The sequence below is a fragment of the Mesoplodon mirus genome (assembly GCF_964341445.2).
Source record: "Mesoplodon mirus genome assembly, chromosome: 5".
Classification (NCBI taxonomy): Eukaryota; Metazoa; Chordata; class Mammalia; order Artiodactyla; family Ziphiidae; genus Mesoplodon; species Mesoplodon mirus.
In genome coordinates this window covers 120,767,859-120,789,809 of record NC_138980.1, presented here as the reverse complement: position 1 = coordinate 120,789,809, position 21,951 = coordinate 120,767,859, and the positions used below count along the sequence as shown (strand labels likewise).

Genomic DNA, 21,951 nt, shown 5'->3' with positions numbered 1-21,951 from the left:
AGTTCTAAGTCCTCTTCTCTTCTCTATAACTTAAATCCTTGATGATCTCATTCAGTCTCATGGTTTTAAATAACATCTTTATACTCATGACTCTTCAATTGTATCTCCTGAACTCCAAACTTATGTCTCCTCAAGTGCTTACTCAACATCTCCACTTGGATGCGTAAAAGATATCACAAACTCACCATGTCAGAAATGGAACTCCCAATCTCCCCTCAAAAGCTGTTCTCCTCACAGCCTTTCCCATCTCAGGTGATGGCAACTTGATCCATCCAGTGCTCGTGCCAAAAATCTTTAAGTCACTTCTCTTTTCCTCACAACACACATCTAATCGGTCAAAAAATCTTGTTGATGGTACCCGAAAATACATCCAGAATCCAACCTGTTCTTACCACTTTCACTGCTACCATCCTAATCCATCTGAGCCACAACCATCTCTTTGCTAGATTACTATAAAATGCTCCCAGTTGGTTTTCCTGCTCACACCCTTGTCAATCCTCAGCATCACAGCTCAAGTCGTCCTTTTAAAAAGTAATCAGCGACATCACTTCTGTACTCAAAACCTTGAAATGGCTCAGAGTAAAAGCCAAAGGCTTACAAATGCCCACAGGCTCTTACCTGGTCTGCTCCCACTCCTTAGCTCACCGATCTCATCTCTTTCACTCTCCACCTTGCTCACTCTGCTCCAGAGACACTCGCCTCCTTGCTGATTCTCAGACATGCCAGACAAACCTTCCCTTAGGACCACTGCTCCACCTAGGATGTTCTTAATCAGATACCTGGAAGACCGCCCAACACTTCTTTCAAGTCTTTGCTCATCTTCACAATGAAGCCTATCTTGCCCTATTTAATACTGTCACTTGCCCCCAATCCCAGCACTCCCAGCCCCTTTATCCTGCTTTACTTTCTTTTTCCATAGCACCTCCACTTTCTACTACATTATATACTCTGCTTATTAGGTTCATTATTAATTGTCCCCCCCACCACCGCTAAAATGTAGTACCCCAACAGCCGAGATCTGTGTTTTGTCCACTGATGTATCCTCAGTACTAAGAACAGTGCCTGGAACATAGGGGACACTCAGTAAATACTTGTTGAATACATGAATGAATTTTTTTTTAGCCATAAGGACCTTCTGTTACAAGACAAGTATGTCTGGGTATAGGTGACACATTCAGCTTCAAGCTTCCAATTTGAGCCATTAACATACATTACAAGCTACAACTGGAACTACAAGCGATACGTCTTTGACACTTCTCCTTTCCAGCTCACTCCTTCAACATACTCTTTGCACCGATGTTCTGGTCTTCTTGGGATGGGGAATGGATACAGTAAGCATCACCTGCTTAGGGGTTTGTCCTCCCTAGAATAATTTAGTCCTCTTCCTCTTCATCTCCATGAGGTCCTCACTGTGACCCAATTCCTAAAGCCCTTGCAACTGAAAATATGAGAAGTGGTGGCTCTATTAAAAAAAATTAAAAAGAGTTGGAGATTCCTAAAGTGGGCCAATATTGCCAATAAATCTGACTTTAGTTTATTGACATCTAGAGAAAATACAAATGATCACTAGACTTTTATAGCAAGAGAGAAGGATAAGGGATAGTAAGAAATGCTGGAAGGAACAGACTGCCTCATGGAGCAGCCACTGTGAAACTCACATCTTACTTTTGCTTAAGCTGGACCCTGTACTAACCTACCAAAGGTTTTGTAGGGCCCCCTCATGCTGCTGGCAACTAGGATAGCCTGGAGGGAGCTGCTCCAAGAGTTCTTGGCAACACTCACTGAATGAGAGATGCCAGGTAGGAGTATGGCGAGTGATCTATCCTACTAGAGCTTTTCTGAAGATTCCAGCCACTTCCACAATGCTCTCTATACTGATAACACTAACAATCATTAGGATCAACTAAAAGAGAGGCTGAGCTTTTGTTTCACTAGGTACTGAGTTAATCCTCAAAAACTCTATTTCTTACATAGCACTAAATTGCTTTAACCTCAGTCAAAAAGAAATCAACACGGAAAGTACCAAATCATAGTACTGGGCACATACCATTAGTTCCTGCTTCTTACTTCTCTTGTTTTCCTCTACTCTCTCCCCACACCCACAATCTCCTTTGAGATGACTGTTTTTCATGTTTGTCTCTTTCATGGAATATCTCTATTTCTTCTTATTTGGCCCCAGACGTCAGACTGGCTTACATTACTCCAGGCTGAATCATTTGATTTCCTGTCCATGTTCCTAACCTTTCCGGCTCCTTTTGTATCATTTCTCAGTCATTCCTGCTGTTTACAATACTTCTCAATTTACAGCCATCTGCAACTCTCATTAACGAATCACTGACTCTCTCCCCCATGATCCCAGGGCATGTTGGATAAAACAAGACCTGACACCAATTCTCTTCCTTCCTTTCGAGGCACCACAACTCTGGGTTACTTTAACTTATTACCATTTTAAAATATGATTATATTATTATTGCATGTTTACTCCTAGTCTAGGTAAATCTAATATATGAAAATTAGAATTCATCATTTTTTTAAATTATTCACTTTTCAGAAATTTTAATTATTAATTCCTTTAATTAGTCACCTTTCTTAGTGTACTTAAAATATGTACTCATTAGCTTACAAAAAAATAACTCAACTTTTCAAGGCTACTTATGGCCTTGAATACAAATATTTAACGTCCTTTAGCCACTTTATAAGAAATTGTTTCTTGTAGAGCTTTGAGAATACAACCTAAATTCTTCCATTTGAATAATAAGCTTCTGAGGAACCCACCAGTTGTCTCACTGCTGATTCATTGGATCTCGGCTTCAACTTTTCTCACTCCTTTTCCTGATATACTCAAAATATTTTCGAATCCCAGCTATTCCTCCTTCCTTAAAAACTTTTTGAGCTTCTTCTCTGTTCCAAGCACTGTACTAGGTTCTGGGATAAATAAAGAGTCTCCATCCTCTGGGAGCTCTTAATCCAGGAAATAACACGAAGGAAAACAATACTGTTGCATGCCTGCCATACTCTGGATCTGCAATGTGTTATTCCATTTAACACATGGAAACCCTATCTTACAGCAGAGAAGACAGGGTTTCAGAGAAGTTAAGTAATTTTCCTTTTATGCAGAATATGAATAGACAAATGACAGGAGAAACACAAATGGACTGTAGACATATGGGGAAAATATTCACCCTTACTAGTTATCAAAGACATACATATTAAATAAATAAATAAACTATTTTTTACCTTTCAGATTAGTGACGAGATAAAGAACTCAAAGTTCGTGGGGTTGCAGTAAAACAGGCTCTCCTACACAGGGCATCAGAGAATATAAAGTGGTGCATCTCCCTGAGAAACAACTTAATAACATGTAACAAAGACCATTATAAGAGGAATTTACCCTAATGTCCATTGCAAAGGAATGAAATAAACAATGTAACATCATGCACTGAAATTGCACACAGCCTTTAAAAATCATGTAGAATATGTAGTGACCTACAAGGTTTTCTGAACACTAAGTGAAAAAGCATATTACAGAATAGTACATACTATATAGGATTACAATATATACAGAATTGTGTGTGTGTGTGTGTGTGTGTGTGTGTGTGTGTAGAAAACAGAAGACTGAAAGACTAGATACCAATAGGTTAACAGAGGTTATTCATAAGGGGTGGGATGGGGCTCTTCCTATTGGTAGCATCTAAATTTTAATTTTTTTTTTTTTTTTTTTTTTTTTTTTTTTTTTGCGGTACGCGGGCCTTTCACTGTTGTGGCATCTCCTGTTGCAGAGTACAGGCTCTGGACGCGCAGGCTCAGCGGCCATGGCTCACGGTCCCAGCCGCTCTGCGGCATGTGGGATCTTCCCGGACCGGGGCACGAACCCGTGTCCTCTGCATCGGCAGGCAGACTCTCAACCACTGTGCCACCAGGGAAGCCCATTTAATAGTTTTTTTTAAAAAAAAAACATAAAAATGTTCATACATCCAGATTCAATTATTCCATTGCATTGCAATGAATAGTAATGCAGACTAAGAATCGAGTAACTTGCTTAAAATCACCAGTTTGGTGTGCTGTGTTAAGCCAGGCTTTCTAACTCTAAAATCCACTGTCTTTCTACATTCCATTCCTCTTCCTCGCCACAGCCCCAATTATATCATATTTAGAGTTCCTTTCTCTTTGGTTCTTTTTCCTTTTAATTTCTACATCTACTATATCCCTTCCCACCTTTTTCTAAACCATTTTAGCAGTAGTCACTCTGTGAACTGCATATTATATGTAATACAAAACGTAAATCATGTTCATTAGATGAAAAAGACAATTCCCCCTTCATAGAGAGAACTGGGACAACACATATCAGAATAGGCACAGTCTGACAGTCTTCAAATAAGTCAGTTTGCTTCTTGCATTTAAAATAAAACTGAAATCTGTTTGGTCTTAACTGTGATATTTGGAAAGCATCATGCTCCCTTCTACACCAAAAGATTTCTTAACTTTTTCAAAATGTGAATTCTTGAGACGACCACCTGCCCAAAACTCGGATCTGAAAAACCAATCCCTAATTTTATTTATAAATGTCAAGATTTCCCTATTTTCACTCACTTACTCAAAAAGCAGGATAAATATAATAGCCCCTCTCTTACTTGGAAAAGTACAACTTTTGGAGTGAGTTGGCTGTGTTAGAAATTAGCAACGTCTTTGACGATGCACAGCTGTCTTCATTTCGTAATCACAGATGTCTAGAGCATTCCAGGAGGCTGACAAATGTACCTGGAGAAATGTGCCATGTTTTCTCATCGTTTCTCCTGAACTTGTCAGATCAAGAAGGGATGAGTATCTCCTTTGCTTTACAACTAGGAACTTAATTACAAGATGGAGTAAGACAAATCCTTACATTCTCCACCACCATTTCCTTCTTGTTCTCATATATCCCTGTCTCAAACATATGCGCAGTCCTCAGTGATCTTAGTGGTTTCCCCTTTATTTCAATCTTTCTCCTATGGAGATTCACTTAGGACAAGATCCCCATATGGAAAACTTAAAAGTTTTCCTACCAATGGCTGCTATTAATGGCAAAAGAAAAACAGATCACTACTTATGTTGCAGCCTACTGTTCACCAAAGGACATCATACTAAATATTCAGGGGTTTTTGAGCACCCCAGATAGTCCCAGACCAAAGTCAAGCCTCTGAGCTGAGCAATTAAGAACGAAAAATTCTGAAGGTGTTTGTTGAAAGGTTCTCAGCTTTGTGACTCCAAATACCATCTTACGGAAAAACCCGAATGAACTTTTGGGCCAATCCAACAGTTGTCTTTCCCCAAAAGAATTCTATTATCCCACCACCACCAACTCTTCTTTCCTGCTCTCTTGCAAGAAGTAAGTGATCACTACCACCTCAATCCACCCAAGGGCATTTCATCTGAAACCCAAAGTTCATACGCAATTAAGTTTTGTATTCTTTGGGGATAGAAGTATCAACAAAGATGTAGCTGGCTTCTCATGTGAGAGAAATACATACCTGAACAGCTCTACTTGGAAGGTTGATGCATTTTACTATACATAAATTATACCTCAATTAAAAAAAATAAACTCTACTAACAAATACTCATCCCCTCAAGGAACCTGCCCTTACTAGGCTAACAGCCCTAACAGGGTTCTCCATACCCATATATGCTACCCAATTAAAAAAAAAAAAAAAGCAAAAAATATGAATATCTTCCCCACTAACTAAAGTTGCATTATTTTTCTCGGTGTATGCCTTCCATCCAATTACATGGAACATCACTGGACTTTCTAGGTGAGCAAAAAAGAAAATTTTAAAGAAACTTATAAAGCCAAAGGGATAAGCTAACTAGAGTCCTGAAAAGTTGTGTGAGCAAAAAAAAGTTTTAAGAAACTTATACAGCCAAAGGGATAAGCTAACTAGAGTCCTGAAAAGTTGTGTGAGCTGTCTGAGGTTACACACACACCATGGCCTAGGGAGCAGGCCTCTAACCTCCTTTAGCACAGGCTGGAAAGAGCACAAGTGATCTCAATGCATCATAGAAAGAATGGACATTTTAAAAAGAACAACCCTCTATCTAGCTCAGTCCCAGCACAGAACTATCTTGAACGACCCCAAAATTCTTCCCAATGAAATATTCACCTCAAGGAATAAATAACATTAAACCAGGAATTAATAAACATTCAAGCAACTTGAGATTTTATTGTGAAAATAGCTATTTTGACATTATATCCAGTTCCTTATTTATCAGAATAAATTCTTTACAACATTGATCATCATCACCACTTCTGGGTATTTATACACAGTCTCTGAGTAAAATATATTCACACTAGGCAAGGCTAGAATATTGAAATTATGACCAACAATGCTTATTTTAAGATTGTTTACTTCATAACAAAACTACAGTGTTTGTACACTAGAACAGATGTTTCAAATGTACACCATTTGAAGATACGCTTGGTGGAACAAAACCAATATGAGTATACATAAATTTCTTACTTGTCTTCTTTGCTATCAGTCTTCCAGAAAGCTAAAGTTATATTACAAACACCTCAAATTTCCACTTCGGGATGAACAGAACAATGGAAAGACATTATTTCCTATTTTACAAAATAAAACATCAAGTCAGAAGAAGAATAAAGCTCATCTTTATGCAATTAACATAAAAGCTTGAGTACACCCGTCCTTCTCCAAGAAATAAGACGCCAGCACTGCAAGAGAGGCAGCCAACAGGTCAAAGAACATATAGCCAACCCAGCCTCCTCTATAGTGCGTGACTCGCTCAGGACTGATGCAAACTCTGGCAAGCCATTGTTTCTAGACATCCAGGGATCCGGGACATGTAAAGTCAATGATTAGAAGGCATTTCTCTGAATTTGCATGAGAAGACCTAAAGAATCAGAACAAAGATCCAACTGCTTTGCACATGGCCAGATGTTCACCACACCACAACTCAAACCCAAAGGCAAGCTTTCCAACAAATACACATCCAAAGCATGCAGTTCCAAATATGCAGCCATATACACTGCAGAAAACAAAGAGCATCCTTATGCCTGATGAGTGAACTGGTTTTATACTTTGAAATGAAATCAGATATACTTAGTCCTCTGAAATTAGAAGGTCTAGTGAGGCTTAAACTTGGGGGGATACAGAAACTTGCTGAGAATTTAATAAAAATTGTAAACCCTCATCCTAGAAAATGCATACACAAACATACAATCCTTTTTTAGACCATGTCTTCAGTAGTAGAAGTTGAAAATATTAAACTTCCCTTGCTTTTGTCCCGGAAGCAACTGTACACTTTCTAAGACACTGTGTGTATGCATGTACATATATATATATATATATATATATATATATATATATAATAACTAGCTTGTATGTGACTTTAATGCTATAAATACTCACTGCCTTTCTGGTAGTTTTAAAGCACAGCCAAGAACAGTTTGGAATGGAATTCCAAGTTGGTTCCCTCTGTCTCATAGATGCCTAACAAGTGGTTAATTCTCTGAAACCACCAGTTCACACTCCTGTACAGCTGTTCCAAGCCAACTGGGATTCTAGGGAAGCAGCTGGACTGACCAAGGGCCTCACATGTGCCTAAATAACCAACCTATCTAAACCCAGAGCCAATCCTCAGTCAACTCCATGGTCCTAGGGAGCCCTAACCTGTCGCTTCCATTTTATCACCACTCACTAGAAGGGCAGCCAACAACTGGAAACCTCTGCAATGAGTACAAACAAGCAGAAGCACTCTTAGGGCAGCATTTCCCTAAGTACATTTCTCAGAACACAAATCCCACATGACACCTACTTAAAAAAAAAATCCACATAAAAATAAATTAGGAAAATAGTGTATAAAACTACAGGCCCTTCTTGGAGTCTGAAACCACCAAAAGCATATGTAAGGTGCTGAGAAGCCTACAGTAACTCAACTTTGTCTAACCCAGCATTTCCCTATTTAGCCAAAGAACCCACTATTCATATAATAACAATATATTCTGCCAAAATATATCTTGAAATGCTTCTCCAAAGAATTGAAATATAGTTTAAGAATATCTTACAATTTCAAATTAATAATAATGAGGATATAAAAAGACTTATTTTCCTGCATTTTTTTAAAGGAACTACTTTGTTTTGCTCTGAATAGTCTTTTATCATAACATTACACTGTTTACAAACATCCAACTCAAAGCTACCCTTTCTTATATCATTGTTCAAGAATGTTAATTCTCATCAGTAATCATTGGCCTCCTCATCTGGAACAAATGATTTTTGTATGCTTTTTGATTCCGAGGATACCTCTCCACCTCAATCACAATAATTTTAAGGCTAGGGGAGGTAACCTGGGCTTCTAGCAAACATTATATCCCAACAAGAGTTTGGGGCTAAATAGTTTTACAAACCCTTAAAAAAAAAGAAAAGCAAAGCACTCCGTCTTTACATCTCTATGAAAATCAACATTTTGAAGATCTAATGAAACTTCAGTTAAACCTTTGAGACTAGGATTACTGACCTTTGGTTCATGTAATTACAACAAATTTCTTAAAAATCTAGTAATTTCTTAGGAAATATGAAAACATTGAAAAGTAAATGTTAAGTTCCACAGAGCTGAACAAGAAAAAAGGTAAAAGATAATTCTAAATGCCAACAACATACACAAAAAACCGTCATTACAACCCAAATATAATAGGTGGCTCTGCTCAGGATTTCAATTACATAAATAATTAAACCAAGACAAAGTCAATCACTAAATCCCTGTGAACTTAAAAAACAAAAAGCACACAGACACACTGCATTTTGTTCATCAAAGCATGATCCTAGTGTAGTTAGAGAACACTTGCAAACAAAGAAGGATTACCACACAGAGACACGGAGGAGTTTTTTTCAAAATATTTTATCCTCATAAAAGGATACCATACCATAGGAAAAAAAGATTCAATTACAAACATAAAATCGTAGAATTTTTAATCTCCTAGGGAAAAGGGGTTCTTGGTTTTAGGGGTTCTTGTTGTTTTTTCTTTGCTGATAAGGCAAAACAGATCTTTAGATTATCATTTGTTATAAACCTGAGTTGTTTTTTTCTTTAAACTCAAGAATGAAATAAATTAAGTTATATTATGCATTTATTCATCTGGAACTGAATACTATGTTTAAAGCATTAAATTTTAAATCATAGTTTATCTAGACAATGATAAACTTACTGAATTTATTTTTAAAACCCTTTTATTTTGAAATAATTATAGACTCACAAAAAGAAGTTGCAAAAATAGTACAGAGAGATCGTATGTAACCATCCCTCAGCTTCTTGTCCTTACATTTAAGCATTTATATTTTGGTTTCAGAGGGATACAATTTTTGACAGTTTATGAAAAAGTAAACAGTTTATGAAAAATCTAATAACATGGTGAATGTCTGTTCCTGGAAGAGGCTCTAAGAAAACATACTACTGACTTCAAATACCACTTTTATCACATGATACTACCTTTAAAAACTGGTTTTCTGAGATAGTTACCAATTTCTGCCTCTTTTGATGTCTAGTTTTCTTCCATTTTTGCAGACTTCTGAAAATTGTAACTTAGCTTTGATTGAAATAAGCCTCCCCATTCCTTTAATATATCTAGCCACATTAAATGAACAGAAATTACAAATGGAAATCAAAATGCTTCAGATTTTACATAAAATCTCTACTCCTCTAGCACTCAAAAAATAAAACAAACATGTCTAGGTTGAAATTTAATTCGTTTGTCAGTGCCAACCTTTTAGGAGGAAAAACACTGTGTAGGAATGACTGTCCTTAAAGGTCTTTTACGGTTTCTTTGGTCTTAGGGGAATGGCCAGTCTTATGGATAATTGATGACAGTTTGTTGGTGAAAGATCTTTATCTTATGGGAATTATCTGACCAATTTTCTCATCCTGTACTACCAAGAAACATAAACACAAACATAGTCCCTTTTATCATATTATCCTCCACCATCACTTCCAAAAGAAAGTGGCTCACAGTATTTTTAAGACCGTGGACCATTTATCTCAGCAAACTCAAACTTTATCCAAAGCATATCCTGACAGGTTGCTCAAAAGCTCTCTGCCCAGTCTGGAAAGTTATTCCTTTCCAAGAGCTTCCTATATGTGTGGCTGATCCTTGGAATGGTTTGTGTTCAGTGATAGCTTCCTAGCATCTCATTAGCTTACACCAAAAACCTCAACTAAGTAACACAGCATATAAATTCTCACTTATCTAAATCATATTTTGCATCTTAGGAAAGATAGTCTGGAAGCATCATGGCCTATATAGCATACAGCTAAAGGCAGTTCAAAACAGGAATGACCAAAAGGAAATAAATCATATTTACAGTCATCTTTCTACTAAAAAAGGATAGGTACTTGTTATTCTAGAATGATATTTTTTTATTAAACTTTCAACACATCAAACATTACAGTATGCTTATTGGCTGCATCTTTGTGTCATAAGAATACGATATTCCACATTCTTATAAAAATATAAACACATTTTGCTTACTCATGGACAGTAGTAACTTTATTGACAGAAAACTTTACATAACCCAGTATTATCCTTTGACTTTGCCCATGGAGAAACCTGGAGTTAAATTTACCATTCAATTTTAGAATCTGTTAGGGTTAATATAGTTCTTTCTCTTACAAATTTTTTATTTGGCCAAAAACTAATTTTAATTGTCCTGTTTTACACGTTTGACAATTGTAAGTCACTTCAAATGCTTTTTGAAAGTTTTAATAGAAATCATAATCGAAAATGACTAACCCTAACTAAAGCATAAGCAGATGATTAATGTGCTAACCACCCATCTCCATCAATCCTAGAGGACAATAAAGTCCTATGGTCATGATTTCCAACACAGAATATTCAAACAGATTTCCGATTGCTGGACTCTAACAGAAGACTAACGCATAACACACACACACACACACACACTCTCTCTCTCTCTCTCTCTCCCACCTGTTGCAGAAGTAATGTGAAACTCATTAGTTTCTTTCTCTCAATGCATCCAAACAGATGAACAAGACTACCCTGTTTCTCATTAAAACTTTCAAGAAAAAATATTTACAATGACATAAAGACTTCTGTATAAATAGCTACCTAAATACAGAACAAATTGAGAGGATGCAGGTCAAACAGCTGAGTTCCACTCAGCTCAAATTAGACAAGTCTCTTGAGTCCAAAACTGTTTTCCTAACCTGGGGTTTTCTGCAGGATGTGACAAGATTTGCTGAGCACCATAGTAATCTGTTAAGACACTAATCAAAAACATGGTCCTATATTTTAAAAACCCCAGAAGTAGTTTTAGTACAGCAGAAGCACCTCAGCCACTAAAATAAGCAAGATTCTATTATAAGTAAAGTTACCCACACAGCAAATCTTTGAAACAGTTCAGCAACCAATAAATGGAAAATGTTCTTTAAAATCTATTTCCAATTACTCCATTGAATCCTTCAACTGTAGTTAACTCTATGGAAAATAATTAGTTGTCATAAAGGTTTTGACTACATGATATGTTTCTTAGGAAAGAACACTGGTCTGAGCCGAGTATGGTGAACCTGGACCAGGTGCACAGCAGGTACTTCTAGTTCTCTGTCAGTGAGCTCCTCCTGAGTTGTGTCTAACAACTGGGCAAGTGTCAGTTAGACTTTACAGCCTGGCATAATAACGATGCTAACACATTCAGCTCTCCCGAAATCAACCCAAGAAAGAGATGACTAGAGTTAAAGATGTCCTACGAATACACAGGTCTAAAGCTCCAATAAATTAAAACAGCCCCTGCTAACCTGTATTGAACACATGAGCAAATACTGTTATATTGAAGTGCATATAGTCAGACAAATATTATATGTAACCACCTTTAATATTTATATATATGGTAGTAACTCCCTCAAAGATTAGACTTATGAGAGCATAATTAAAAAACACATTCCTCATTGCTTTTTAAAGTGAAATACAGGCTTTTCTATTGAAGTAAATAGAATATTAGAATAATATATTTTTCCTAACATCTAAAATAGGCATCAGATTTCTAAACAGAAGAAAAAAGGCTTTAGCCAAAGAGTCACATATTAGATATTTAGACGGGTCTAAGGATACTAAATTAATAAATTAACTTGAATAAACTAACAGTGCACATTCAGAACAGAAGTGTAGCTTTGGGCCAGCAACATGTGAACCAAAGGCAAAAATCTGCCAAGGTTAAGGCAGGTTTTTTATTTACAGTACAACGTGTTTTCTTGTTTCCCCAAGTTCATTTAGCATTTACTTTGATGTTAAAGTGCATTGCCAAGCTAAAACATGAGCTTCCTAACTAAAAAAAATTGCTGTCATAGAAATTTTCTTTTGTTTTAGAGTCTTCCTTATACCTATTTATGAATTTTCTTTTTGCCTTCACACACTTAGTAAGTAAGAGATTACTGCAACAATTATATGACTTTGGACACAAAGCATGAAGACTGTCAGGGTGATAGCCGTTGTGAGGAATTACTTTCTTCTTCTGCTGGAGTCAATTTAAGTGTTGGCAGTTTCCGAGGAGGAAGTTGAGGGCTTTGGCGAAGATTGTCATCCATCTGTGGAAAGTAAAAAAGGTACATCTGACTAATGGCTATGGCACCACTTATATGGACTGTGGCCTCCCCATCCAAACTATAGTCTAGAAGAGTACCGAACCTTATGTTTCTAGGACTGCTAGAGAAACCGTTTTCTTGCAAATAATCTCTCAAGAATTCTAAACATCATACCTAAATATGGGCTGACTCAGTATATGTATGAAAGCAATATGGCTCATCCTTGACTTCACAAAATTACAGTAATTCCACATAATGAATAGTCTACTGAACTCAACCACAGCACAACTTGGTTTAAGAGATCTTCTAATATTAAGTGTAAAAGCAGTATTTCTGTTACAATACTCTCCACAGTTTACAAAGTATGTTCTCATTTGATCTTCCCAACACAACTTAAAGAAAAAAAAAAGGCGGAACACAATCATTCCCTATTTTACAGATTAGCAAAATGAAGCTCAGAAAGGTTACCAGATTTGCATTAGGTTGCAAAGCTAGCACCAGAGCTGAAATGTGAACACGGGTCTTCTTATTCTAACACTATTGTTCTTTCAACTATATCTCATTGCCTCAATAAAAATGACCTGTACTCCACTCAAAAAGATCACCTCTTTTAGGCTATGACTATTTAGACCAAGAGAAGCTAAGAAGAGACAGAAAGAAGGAGAAATTCTTTAGACCTAATCCAGAGGCACTGCAAACACTGGATCAGTTCTAAGTCTGCTCCAGAGAAACAAATCAAGAGCATATTTAGAAAATATCCAAGAGTTTCAGACTTACCCTAAGGGGTACGTTAGCATCCCGGGAAACGCTAGGACAGGGGTTACCTAGAACTGAGTCAGACCTTAGACAACTACCTTTAACCAGGGTACCCCAAAACCAGAGTACAAGGTCCTGGTGTTAAGCTGCTTCATAAAAGACTTGAAAGCAGCTGCCATCGATGACCCAAAACCAACAGAATATAGCATCTTATCACCTACTTGACAGGTAGGCTTTTTTAGAGTTTTGAATATAAGCAGCCCCAAACTCTCTCTTATCTTCTCAAGATGCTTTTATAAAGTATAGGGGAAATGTTTCAGCAGAGGTACATAGGGTTCATAATAAAGGGAAAAGAATAAAAGATTAACTCTTAATTTTCCAAGGGAAAAAGTATTCCCAGTGAACTATCTGAATCAATTGTGATGTCTTTTTTTTCCTTGCAAGAACTAAGTTCCTCAAACATAACTCTTTCTTTTTTTTAAGCTCTAGATTTCCTGTCTAAATGGTGAACAGTGGTAGCCAATAGAATTTGTTGTTCTAATGTCTTGTAGCAAACAGTGAACTGTACTGAAGAGCAGATGGGAAGTGGGGTGGAGAGAGGTGCTGATATAGGGTCAGGAAACTCTCATATATTGATGATGCCAAAATGGAACTGTACCAAGTGGTGACAGGGCCTCCTGGCTTCACTTTCTGCATATGTAGGTATTTCATGGTTCCCTTCACATGTCTAATGAATTTGCCACAGATAGAAATGGAAGCTATACTGGATAGCCTTCATCTAGCAGAAAAGTATCTAAAACAGTCTGAGTAATCTTTCCATTATCCACACTTAACTCTCAGTGTATTTCCTCTCATGAGATTTGCTGGGTTAGGCTATGAATTAAGACAAACTTGGCTTTCATTCAGCTTACCCAAACTTTAATAAGAGGTACATGCAATACCATAAAAAAGAAATAAAATGGTCATTCCAGAGAGTGGCAGTTATAAATCTGGCTATTACCACCAGTAGTAATGGATACATACTTTCATTCATGATTTAGATGACTAACTGCAAAGCCCATGCTGGAATCCAATTTCTAGGGTTCAAATTCCCTCTCTACCTCTGGCCAGCTGAATGGCCTCGGGCAGGTGATGTTATAAGCTACTCTCGAAGCTTCAGTATCTCATCTGTAAAATGGGAATGACAAAGTACCTGCACACACAGAGCTGCTGTGAAGATTAAATGAGATAACTCATATAAAGCTCATATAACACAGTGCCTGTTACTCAATCCCCCAAATCCTCTAGCCAGTGTTATTAAGCCACAATGACCTATTAGTTTGTGAAAGAATAAAGCATTATCCATTTGTATAAGAAAAAAAAGCAAGTTTATCAAACACTTGAGGAAAAAATGCATAACTCCCTTGTATTTTTCCAATTAGAATCACCCTTGAAATTTCCATTGTTGGCTCCCTCCCCTACCCAATTCCTCAGTATCTCTCTGAACAAATGCATGTTCCCTAAGTGGCTAAATATCCACACTGGCAAAAATTGTAGACAACGTTTAGAACAGAGGATAGGAAGGAGACAAAATAAAACCATTTATGTGGAAGAAAGAAAAGAACACCATAGTGCTTTTAGCAAGAAAGGATAAGCACAGGTGCTTACAATCTCAAGAAACGTTAACCTTCAGAGACAGAAAGAAGCAGACAAGCAAGCAAGAAGTGTTTTCTTGTTTGTCTCTCTCTTTTTTTGAAGCCAGGCTTTTGGGTCTCCTAACTTGAAAAGTACTACTAATTGGGTGGTAAAAGTAAATCCAATACCATTATCAGATCTTTCCCCATAGCAATCAGGCCATTACTGGCTTCAAAACACTGTATTTTGTACAGCTTTAGTAAATGTATGTTTAAACAGCTTTCTGAAAAAATAAACTTAAAAAAAAACTGAAAAGGTAAAGTTAATGCATAACCCAAAACAATATTACTTGCAGAAAGGAAAATACTAAACTACTATAAAATAACAATTGAAGTAAACTTGACCTTTTCAATCAAGTTGGATTCCTTATTTACAAGTTGTGTGAGTTTCTGCAGATTTGCATCTACCGTTTCTTGTCCAGCAGGAGAGGTGCCTAAGAAGCCAGGACAGAAATCAGAAAGAGGAAATTCTGAAAGCCTTACAAGCTGTTTAGATTCAAAGAATATTGAGTCTATCCACCCTCCTAAGTGCCCCATTGCCCACCACACCCTCCAAAAAAGGCAAAGTGAAAAACCATTCTGGGTTCAAAGGCAAACTTAAGAGGGAGAGTAATGCTCCAAAACCAAACCCTAAGCCAAAGGACTAAATTTGTCCTTAAGGAGACCCTGTTAGCCAAGCATTATGCAGATAGCCAAGGTCATTAGTAAGAGCACAACAGTCCTCATTTCCTTCTCAAATGTGACTTGTACTCCCCCCCCCCCGCCCCATTTCACATAGGTCTTTAGTTACAACTATTTGAACAGCTTTCTAAGGCCCAAACAGCTATCCACGAAGCATCTGAAGTACTTGGAGGAACTTTAAAAAATACAGATTCCTGGGATCCATCCCTAAGGGATTCTCATTCAGTGAATCTGGTATAGGACCCAAGATTTTGTATGTGTTCTGTAGTCAGGTTTGCTAACCACTGCTCCCAAGTAACAAGGTTGAAAGTTACTCAGTTTCATGACCCCCAAACTAACTAACCCCTCCCTTGTTATATACAAGTGTATTATATATAAAGCACATAACCCACTATAAAAAGTAAACTGTCCCTAAACCAACGATCCTTATGACTTCTATTTCTTAAAAGGACAATTCTGGCCAACTCTCCCCATACAAATTTTGTGTCCCAATCACTTAAGCACAAGGCCCAACACGCTCGAAGAATCAGAGCCTAAGTGACAGGTGCCCTCTGTTTACTATACCTCCAGTCTGATGCAATCAGTTTTGAAGTAGTGGAATCATGGGAGTGTACCTGACCAAAATCAATCTGCTGCTCAATTCTGTTCACACAGGAAAATGCTAGAAGCAACATTTAAAGTAATTGCCCATTTGCATTAGGATAAATGCTATCTTTCAGCAGGGACACAATAAATACCTGTGGTTAACTTTTAGAAGAAAATGACCCACTTCAAAGGAGCAATATTTAAAGAACAAGAAGCAAGAACGGTATAAAATCCAGAACAGACAAATGGCAAATATATATTTCTCTATTTAAAGAAGAACTAACACATGGGAATAAAAGTTGGAAAAATGCAACTTTTTGAAGTTCTATAAACCAGCATTTAAAGACAATATACAAACTTCTTTAATAAGTAATGAATTTGGCTTATACATCCTTAGGAGAATATGCAAGTATTCTATGCAAACAAAGATTAGCTGAAGAGGAACCAGCTTACCTCCAAGACTAAGCCTAAAATAACTATTTAGGATGTCATCACAAAAGCGACACAGGTTGGAGAGCTGTTTCAAATGTTCTTGTAACTGAACTTTAGGAAAGCGTACTTTATAAAGAGGTGCGAGAAAACCAAACACATAGGCATCCAAGGTAGAAGGCCTAAAAATAAATTAAGGATTTTTTAAAAGCACATAGAAAATATTAATTTGGGATTATGTTAAAAAAAAACTTTTTCTCAAATACATTTGTCAATTCTGAAGTATACAATACAGTCTTTTAAAAGGTTTACTACCCATTCTGGCTTATAAAAATGATGCAGCTAGGGTTTTACTCATTTGTAGCTTTTAAAAAATACTCTACCGGGCCTCCCTGGTGGCGCAGTGGTTGAGAGTCCGCCTGCCGATGCAGGGGATACGGGTTCGTGCCCCGGTCTGGGAGGATCCCATATGCCGCGGAGCGGCTGGGCCCGTGAGCCATGGCCGCTGGGCCTGCGCATCCGGAGCCTGTGCTCCGCAACGGGGGAGGCCACAACAGTGAGAGGCCCGCATACCGCAAAAAATAAAAAATAAAAAAAAAATAAAAAATAAAAAATAAAAAATACTCTACCCATTTTATTTAGAAGAAAATTAAGTTGTAAATTAAAGATTCATTTTTACTCATAAGTGTTACATACAGACTGGAGACACAGTGGGAATAGTCTTAGAAGTTTCAAATTCACAGATGTAGCATATTAAGTCAATGTAAGATTATCCCAACAGAAAAAGTTTCCTATAGTAAAAATCCATTAAATTTTTTTTTTAAGTGAAAAACTCATTGGGGATGGGGTGGGAGGACCAGGCAAGGGAACTTGCTTTAAATAACTGCTCACTGAATACATGCAATCAAAACATCAAAATGGTTTTTAAGGGAATGCACTCACGTATCTCCAAAGAAAAACTGAGATGTTCCCAGTCTGTTTGACAGAAGGTTTAGGCACTCCTTGGCATCTCTGTATATCTAATAAGGATGAAATTACATCTCAAAGGTAGGAAAGATACTTGAGAACTCCTTTTCAGACTGGCATCTATAGGTAAGTTCATCCCTGCACTTTCTCTTGTCCCTCCTCTGGAGGGCCCTTGCTCAGAAGGTAATTCCAACCATACCTGAGCTTCTACATCTCGGAGGTGGTAGAGGGGAGGCTCTCCCCTGGTCAGGAGAATCCTATTCAGTGCTCCCTTAGACATTCTTCCAGGCAGGATCAAACTCAAGGGAAAAGGCATTCGTGAAGCAAACCATGGCTTTGTCACAGTAAAGTAATTGTCACTCTCAACCCAGAATGTGTGAAGCTGCAAAAGGAGGGAAAAAACACTACAAGCATATTCTTTTACTAAAAGGAAGATCCTCAATCAATGTGAAAGTTTTTCATAAATATCTCTGAATGAAGTAGACTCCATACAAATTTTCCAGTTAGGATGACTCAAGGATAAATCAAGGTTTTTAAATGTGTGAGTTTTATTGATTGCTCTATCCCAAGCACCCAGAATAAGGCCTGGAACATAGTAGGTGCTCAATGAATATTTGTTGAATGAATGAATTACAGCTGGCCCAACTCTATACATGGACAAACTCCAGTCTTTCACAGAGAATTCTTATTTCCAAAATGACATTATCTTTCACTTTGTTGTTTCATACACTAGTTGAACATCTAACAGAATCAACCCAGTTCTGCAGTTACATGAAAGAATCAAGACTGATACATAAATGAAATTTCATCTCTTAAGCCTTTTCCATTATTTTTCTTCTAAATCGACTAAGTACATTTTCAGTAAGTCACTAAAATACTGTAATATTCACCAATGCTCACCACTGCAGGAAGAAGCTTCTCTTCGAGGAGAGCAATGTAAGCTAGTGTATCTGCCCCTTGTTTTGCTGACAGTTCATAATCGGCATTATATTTCTATTAAAAAATATAAAACCAAAAACCTCATAAGTCAAGAACATCCCAAAACAGTGAAGCTAAATAAATTAGGACTCCTATTCTTCCTCAAAAATGGCAAACATATTAAAAGGGGAAAAGAGAAATACAAATTCAGTGACAAGTGCTGCTTAATGCAAATAAAGTTCTTAGCACAGCATCACGCACACGTTAGGGTCAATAAATGTTAGTTTTAGGTGTTTATTTATTATTAACTATTATTTCAATGATTGTTAATGACCTAGTTTAGTTTAGTGCATGGCATGTAGTACAAACTTAATAGAGGCTATTATTATTCTTGTTAACAATAAGGAAAAAGTTCTAATTAGTAGCATTTTCCCCTTGAGAAAACCTTCCAATTGAGAAAAGTTCTAAATTTTGTTGATATAGAACTTCTTTTTTTAAACTATAGGCAAAATCAATGATAACTTTTGCATTTATGTAAATTGTTACAGTTTAAACATTTTAGATATATAAATCTTGGCATGTTCAGATATTTTGGATACATTATTTCATGAAACATTTAACTGCAACTATTAGTTTAAGTGCTTTTAAAAAATAAATAGTTGCTAGTTGATGGGAACTCAGACCTCACACCAAGCACAAAATGTATAGCAATTATGGAACTAAATTTACAATCATATCAATAAGTATAATAGTGAAAATGGTTAAATTGAATCTACTTACACCTAAACTCCAATAAAAACCAAGCAAAGTGCATGAAAATATAAATTGACTATAACTAACTATATGGCTTTTGAATCACAGTACAAATCATGATTTAGAGCAGTGACTCTCAAATCTATTCTTATATCAAGTCCTATGTATCTCCAAGAAATAATTCTAAAAAAATTTTTTTTAATGCACTTTCTTTGGAAGCAACATGCAGGGATCAAGAATCTACTTCTCCAGAAGGAACCCACCTGTTTTCTTAAAAAGTTTAGTATTTTTGCCGGCTGAGAAACAATACTGTCTTCAGTTGTCAAAACTGGTACATCTCCTGTAATCAAAACACAGTTTACATATAAGGAAGCATTTCGATTTCCTCTGAAGAGGCTCCAATACCCTAAAAACTATGCCAGTCACATTTGGAGAAGAAAAAAATGAGTAACTTATCTTAGGTTTTTGCAATTTCACACACACAAAAAAAGTTTTGGACAGCATTTTCATTTCTCATAATTTCCACTGATTTGGCTTCTCCTTTGAAGTATTACTCAGAATGATCAAAACGTACGCAACACACAGCCAAGGTCATGGTAAGAACTAAAACCCCAAGGTACTCCATGGCTACAAGCCCCCTAGCTTTAAATAAGAGGGGGGAGGGTGCTTACAGAGGGCAGAAATGGGTGTTTAAAAGTTTACACTGTACCTCTTGAACCTCTCCAGGTGTTATCTATGACATTGACTTTCAGGGGTGCACCAGAAAATTTGGCGTAAGCCTGAAAGAGAGTTTGCAATAAAACATTTTAGACTGAGTACGTAATGCAAATCTGCAGAGCAGCTTTACTTCAAAGCTGGGTCCCCAGAAGGCAGAAACGCCTGACTCGGGGGGTGCGTCCCTCCCGCTACTTCTAGCCGGGGTTGCGCGCTACCAAGATTTAGAGGACTTTTCCCCCCCAAACGTTTGAGGGATGCAGAGCGGGGAGCGCGCGCCTCTTGTTTTGGGCTTTCATTCCACTGCACAGACAGCTTTGCAAGGCTGAGAAAACTCGGAGCCAAGCGGAGAAGCCATGACTTCTCCTCCAGGCTTCGGCGGGGTCACAGGCTAGGCTGTAACTCGTTGGACGGGAGGGAGCCCCGGGCGGTGCAGCGAGCAGCGCCCCGGCCGGCCGGGCCCGAGCGCCGCGGGAACCAACCCCAGCCGCCGAGACCCGGACCAGCCAGCCTCGCGTCTCTGGCCCCGCCCCTTCTTTCCCGCGCCCTGGCCTGCGAGGCGGCCTCACCATCACCACCAGGGACTCGCTGTGCACCGACGGGAGCCCCCAGCCGCCTCCCCAGCACCTGAGCTCCAAGGGCGCCGCCATCTTGCCGGGGCCGACCTTTGCTATCCCGGAAGTACTTTTGCTGCCTACTTTCCGGCACGTGGAAACGCGGGGGCGGGGCGCGAGGGAAGGAAGGGTACTTTGGGGACTGGGAGAGGTGCAAGGCTGGAAGGGCCACTGAAGGGGTTAACAACGCGCTTAGCATCAGTTTGGCCTGGGGTTTAAGAGTCCTGGGGGATGTCAGACAACCCGCCAGTAATTCCTCAAGTACTTATTGGAGGCCATGTGTACCAAGCACTTTGACTATTAACTACCCTGGGCCTAAACTAACACATTTGTAAACCAGGCATGACGGTTTATTCACAAGATTGTTGTGTTTAAAATTATGACATGGAGGTAAAGAACTTGGCATATAGTAGACACTCTGTAATTGTTTGACCCCTTTTCCCCATATATTTGGCTTCTGCTTCTTGCCACTCTCTATCTCAATTAGTCACCTTCATATTTGCTCGTTACACTCTTCCTAAAAGTAATAAGTTTCCTGAAGTTTGTCAAGTGAATTCTGCCGTTCTTCAGCCTGGAATATCATTCTTCCCTGGCACTGCTCCCTCAGAAATGAGCTTAACTGTCACCTCCCTGGGACAATTTTCCAAAGTTAGGAACTTCTGGGTTCCTGCAGCATCTTGTACATACTTGAATTGTAGCTTCTATCTGATACAAACCTTTTGCCTTTCATTGTACCAGAAGTTCTTTGAAGACAGAACAGGGCTGGCTTCATAGATGTGAGACCTCTGCAGTCACACAGGGCCCTATACTTAGAAGAGCTCACACTTGTTCTGGTGTCATTGTCTTGAAATTCTTAATAATTTTTGAACAAAGGGCCCTGCATTTGTTATTTCAATTGGGCCCTGCAAATCATGTCACCAGTCGTGTCTGTGGGCCTAGTGGGCATGAACTACATGTTTCTTGAACATCAAGCTGACAATTTCTCAGAAAACTGGAGGGAAAAGAGGAAAGATAGGCCTTGGGAATGCCATGATCGTAACATGCTCTCTGGGTCTTGAAATTAGCACCTGGATGTCAGACTTCTTTCTAGAAGGCAAAGTAAACTTTCTGGGATACCCTCCCAGTCACTCCTCTGAGATCTTTCCTTCCTTGTGCCTCTGAGATGGCTGGGTCCCTTTAAACAACTGAAAACTCAAAAGAAATCTCTGCAAATTTTCATAAAATTACAATTGAACAAGTAATTACTAAGCACTCCCTTACTGTTTACATAGCCATCTAAATTA

General features: G+C 38.1%; 2 protein-coding genes across 3 annotated transcripts in view; one reads left to right on the top strand and one right to left on the bottom strand.

Annotated features, from left to right (window-relative positions):
• The window catches only part of CMYA5 (cardiomyopathy associated 5), a 327,862-nt gene that overhangs the window by 263,238 nt on the left and 42,673 nt on the right, over window positions 1-21,951 (top strand). The gene's annotated exons all lie outside the window — the stretch shown is intronic.
• MTX3 (metaxin 3) lies at window positions 6,179-20,721 on the bottom strand. Of its 2 annotated transcripts, XM_082623778.1 has the most exons (9): window positions 20,624-20,721; window positions 20,050-20,119; window positions 19,604-19,680; window positions 18,570-18,662; window positions 17,869-18,051; window positions 17,646-17,722; window positions 16,728-16,885; window positions 15,354-15,442; window positions 6,179-12,582 (listed from the first exon to the last, which is right to left on the bottom strand). In XM_082623778.1, exons 1-9 carry the CDS (start codon window positions 20,702-20,704, stop codon window positions 12,472-12,474), a joined length of 939 nt encoding a protein of 312 aa, XP_082479904.1. In that variant the 5' UTR covers window positions 20,705-20,721; the 3' UTR covers window positions 6,179-12,471. The 2 variants fall into 2 exon arrangements, with proteins under 2 accessions (XP_082479904.1, XP_082479905.1); XM_082623779.1 differs by lacking the exon at window positions 15,354-15,442 and having other exon boundaries at window positions 12,494-12,582.